This window comes from Tupaia chinensis, unplaced genomic scaffold (assembly GCF_000334495.1).
Source record: "Tupaia chinensis unplaced genomic scaffold, TupChi_1.0 Scaffold000429_1, whole genome shotgun sequence".
NCBI lineage: Eukaryota > Metazoa > Chordata > Mammalia > Scandentia > Tupaiidae > Tupaia > Tupaia belangeri.
The window spans coordinates 1598027-1602942 of NW_006159934.1; the positions used below are offsets into that span (position 1 = coordinate 1598027).

The following is a 4916-nucleotide window of genomic DNA, read 5'->3' on the forward strand; positions in this document are numbered from 1 at the left end:
CGGGGAGGGGATGGCCACGCTGCAATCCCTTCTCCTCCATTCTCCTCTCGGGATCTTGGGCACGCACGCACACATGCCCGGTGTGAGTTTAAGCCACCAGGTCCGGGACTCAAACCGTGGTCAACTACATGGGAGTCCAGCGACATAACCATTATGCTAACTGCTGGTTCCTTGTTTTTATTTTATTTTTTTAAGAATTTTTTTTTTCTTTAACTTTATTTATTGATTTGCTCATTTTTTAAAAATTTGACCAGAGAGGGACAGAGTGAGAGTGAAAGAGAGAGAGAGAGAAAGCCAGCCGCCAGGTCCAAGACTCAAACCGCAGTCGGCCTTGTGAGAATCCAACACCCTTAACCACCGTGCCACTTGCTGGCCCCTCCGCTGTTTTGTTTTTTTTTTTTTTAAATCACACCTACCCCCAGAAGAAACCCTATACCCATTAACAGTCCCTCCTCATCACGCCCAGCCCCTGGCAGCTACCCTCCAGTTTCTGTCCAGGTTTGTCTGTTCTGAATATCTGGAATGAACGGATTGTACAGTATCTTACTAAATTCTTCCGTTCTTGTAACCCAGTCCTTTCTGTATTGTTCTTTGTATCCTGCAACTTGACCGAACTCACTTATTCATTCTAAGAGCGGTCTGGCGGATTAGAGGGTTTTCTCCATATGTGATCTCGTCGTCTACAAAGGCGGACAGTCGAACTCCCTCCTCTCCAAGCTGGGTGCCCGTCAGTTCTTTCTCATGCCTCCTGTAGCTAGGACTTCCAGCGCCGAGTTGAGCAGGAGTGGAGCAAGTAGGCATCCTTGTCTTCTCCCAGTTCTTAGAGGAAACGCTTTCGTCTTCCTACCTTTCCTTCTGTTCCAAAGTGGGAGTGTGGCAGCTCCTGGGCTTGTGAAGTCTGATCTCTCTCTGCAGCCCAAGCTGCCCCGAAGATCTCCCTCTCTGCACTACTACAGTGGCGGGGGTGGTGGTGGTGGTGGCCCAGGTGCACGTCAAGGCCCCCTTGGAAGCTGAACACGGTCTCCCACCCTGACCTCTCCCCAAGGTGTACATGTTCCTGGTGAAGTGGCAGGACCTGTCGGAGAAGGTGGTGTACCGGCGGTTCACCGAGATCTACGAGTTCCATGTGAGTGTGGGGACACCCTCCTAGCTCAGCCACTCTCTGCTCTTGGGGGGGGGGGTCTGAGGAACCTGGAATCCCCCCAGTGGCTGGGGAGCTGGGAGGAACTATGGAATCTGGGATCCTTCCAGTCTGTGGTTAAGAGGGCACTTTCAAAAAAAATTGTTATTTTATAATGTCTTATTTACACTTAATTGCACATTTTTCTGGGGTACAATATGGCTTTTCAAAGCATGCATGCAGTGTGCGAGAATCAAATTACACTGTCTTCAGCAAAGGACCACCTGTGTCGTGCATGCTCGATTTTCACCAATTGATGTGTGTGTATGTAAGACTGGCACTGCCCGTTCTTTCCCTGCGGGACTGTCCCATCTCATAACCGATTTGTCTTGTTTGCATACACTCTCATGCCTGTTAATCATTTTTTCCTGAGCTCCCCAACCCCAAAAAGTATGACTTTGGGAGATAAAATATTCATAACATGACGTTTACCATGTAAGCCATTCTTTTAACCATTACTTATTTTAGTTTTACTTATTTATTTTTGAAATGTGCTATAGGGCATGTTTGCTCACTAGAGAGAGGGGGAAAGGGAGAAAGCAAGGTACCAGGTCCAGGACTCGAACTGTGAGCAGCCATGTGAGAGTCGAGTGCCTTTATCCACCACACACCTGCTGGCCCCACTTAGGTCATTCTTGGGCGTACAGTTAAAGGGGCAGTAAGTACACTCGCAGTGCCATGAGGCCATCATGAATACGTGAGCCACGGAGAGAAATAAAGCAGGGGACGGGGGTGGAGAGGGCTGGGCGAGCGGAGCAGTTGTTAATGCTGTGTTCAAGGGAGGCCTCACTGAGGGGCCACATCTAAACAAAGACTTGAAGGGAAGAGACAAAAAGAGCGAGAGAGAGAGCTGCTCATATGTGTGAGGAAAGAGCAGGCACAACAGGTGCAAAGGACCTGGGGCAGGAGCAGGCCCGGAGTCTTCCTGGTGGCTGCAGCAGAGTAAAGAGGCGGAGAATGGTGAGTAGGCAGGAGAGGTCGGGCCATACGGGCCAGGGCCTCGGAGACCAACAGGAGACCTTTGACCTCCACTGCAAGAGAGCTGAGAGCCAGAAAGGGTTCTGGGCACGGCAGGAATAGGGTCTAACTCGGTGGTTGTTGTTTTTTGTAATTATCTATTTATTTTCAATAGTATTATTATGTATTTTTCCACTTGGATTTTAATAGGCTCCCTCTAGCTGCTGGGTTGAGAACAGACAAGGCTGGAAGTGGGGAGAGATGTTGGCGGTGGTTGTAATAACCCAGGCCTGGCAGGGGCTCTGAGCAGGATGGTGGCACTGGTACGGAGCTGCGAAGGGGTCCGACTCTAGGGAGACTGTGAATAACCTGAAAGGATATGCCGGTGACTCGTATCCAGGGTGGGAGAGGAGCTCCTGGCTGGAGGAGTTAGAGAAGTGTCTGAGTTGTCTCCAGCTTAGTGTTGATAGCATTGCGAGGACGAGCGCGATCGACCCTCTGTATCCACAGGTTCCACGTCCCCGATTCGACCAATGACACATTGAAGACACTGGAAAAGTCACTGAGCTGCATCTGTGTTAAACGTGTACAAAGTTTCCCTTGTCATTATTGCCTAAACACTAAAGATAACCATGCCTTACACAGTATTTACATCACAGTGAGGGTTGTCAGTGAGCCGAGGATGATTTAGAGCGTAGGGAGGACCTGTGAAGGCTGCAAATATGCCCTCGTTTCATAGAAGGGACTTGAGCACCTGTGGGTTTCAGTATTGCAGGGGTTCCTGGAACCAGTCCCCCACGTATGCTGAAAGATGACTGTATTCCATCACACCTTTTTAATTTTTTTCTTTTTATGTCTAGAAAGCCTTAAAAGAAATGTTTCCTATCGAGGCAGGAGAAATCAACCCAGAGAACAGGATCATCCCCCACCTCCCAGGTGAGCAGTGGAGCTGAGTCACCAGATCTGGGTCCATTCACCCGCCCTCTCCACTCCCACGCCGTCTTGGACTTGACCTCGTGAATGTGCTCACTGGTCTCTGGTCCCCCTCCCTGGCCCGGCCAGCTCCCAGGTGGTTTGATGGGCAGCGAGCCGCCGAGAGCCGCCAGGGCACACTCACCGAGTACTGCAGCGCGCTCATGGGGCTGCCCGCCAAGATTTCCCGCTGCCCCCACCTCCTGGACTTCTTCAAAGTGCGCCCTGATGACCTCAAGCTCCCCGCGGACAGCCAGTGAGTAGCCTCCCCCTCTTTCCAGGCAAGAGAGGGGAGGTGGACAGCGAGGGGGACGGAACGATTCCCATTTTACAGATGAAGAAACTGATGCTCAGAGATGGGAAGCAACTTGCCCAAAGTCACAGAAAGAGAAGCTGGAAAGAGAAGGAGACAGGATTCCTTCTCTAGCCCCTGTGATCTGGCCCCTCAACCCAGCCAAGTGTCTGGACTCCTCTGAGCCGCTTGGTGCACGTGGCAGCACTTCTGGGTTGGGGTCAGAAGTCCTGGGTCTTCATCTTGTCCCTACAACTGCCTGGCTGTGGGACCTGGGGCTGTCACTGTGGTCTCTGAACGCAGGTCCCTGTCTGAGGATGAGATGCAGGAGTGGATGTCATAGGGGGTCCCCGGAGGATGTAGGGGCTATTGCCTCTCATAATTGCTGAGCAGTTCTCTGGCCCTTGCCCCTGGTCTCCTGTACTCAGGGCCTTGTGTGGAAGGCATCTGGGAGGCCAGGTGAGCCCCAGGCAGGCTGGGGAGGTCCCTTGGTCACTGAAGCTCAGGGAGAGGATTAGAGAACAGGTCTACCCTTGCTCTGATGCCCAGGCTGCCAGGACAGAGAAGGGCCGTATTGCTCCAGCCAGCGCCTTTTGGCCTTGAACGTGACCCTAGTCCTCAGGAAGGCAGCTCTCATCGTCCTGGCCCAGAAGGGATGGGGTCAGTGGCTCCCGTTGCCTCTTCTCTTGACCTTCCAGCAGAAGGGGAGTGACCCAAGAGCTCCAAGAGCCGTTCCCAGGCCTGGGGCCCCCCTTTATCAGCTGGAGGAGGGGAAGACCTCTGCCATTTCCTCCAGATTATGCACCTCTTCAGGGTCTGCAGGTAGCTGGGCTATGTCCTCCTCGTGCCGCTGTCTTGGGCTGGCTGCATGGAGGCTGCAACCATCCCCCACAGTCCCCTTGCTGGTCCAGTCGCCACCTTCTCTGCAGTGCCTCATTTCCCTGTTCCTTTTCCTCTTGGGAAGTTCTGTAGGTCTGCCTGGAGCCTCCTCTTCCCCAGTGGGAAGCCACGTGTCTGACCTAGGCTGTGTTCTCTCCTCAGGGCAAAAAAGCCAGAGACATACCTGATGCCGAAGGATGGCAAGAGTAATGCAGCAGGTGAGAGGGCCAGGGGCAGCCAGGGCAGGGGCACTGTGGACAGTCCCCAAGGCGACTGTGAACACTCAGCGAGCCAGAGTGTGGGTTGCGGGGGAAGAGAGCAGGAGCCCCCACAGAGCTGGGTCTTTGGGGTCACTGGAGAATGAAATGGCTCCTCACAGGTGGCCGTGCATCTTCTCCGGCACAGACCCTGGCTCCCAGCACTCTGGATGTTTGTGACTGAGGCTCGGGGGGTAGGGAAGGATGGGTTTTGGGGGTCAAGGAGGCCTTCAGGGGTGAATCGGGGAAAAGCAGTTTCTAATCTTTATTGCATAGTCATTGTTAATAACAATACCTAACATTTTTTAAAAAATAATTATTTATTTAATTAATTCATTTAAATTTGACCAGAGAGAGACAGAGTGAGAGAGAGAAAAAG

General features: G+C 52.4%; 1 protein-coding gene across 1 annotated transcript in view; it reads left to right on the forward strand.

Moving 5' to 3' along the window:
- Window positions 1-4916, forward strand: part of NCF1 (neutrophil cytosolic factor 1) — a 14836-nt gene that overhangs the window by 2495 nt on the left and 7425 nt on the right. Inside the window, exons 2-5 of the mRNA XM_006155006.2 lie at window positions 1046-1126; window positions 2998-3073; window positions 3200-3365; window positions 4443-4498. Of these exons, the coding sequence (XP_006155068.1) occupies window positions 1046-1126; window positions 2998-3073; window positions 3200-3365; window positions 4443-4498 (379 nt within the window). The remainder of the gene's footprint in view (window positions 1-1045; window positions 1127-2997; window positions 3074-3199; window positions 3366-4442; window positions 4499-4916) is intronic.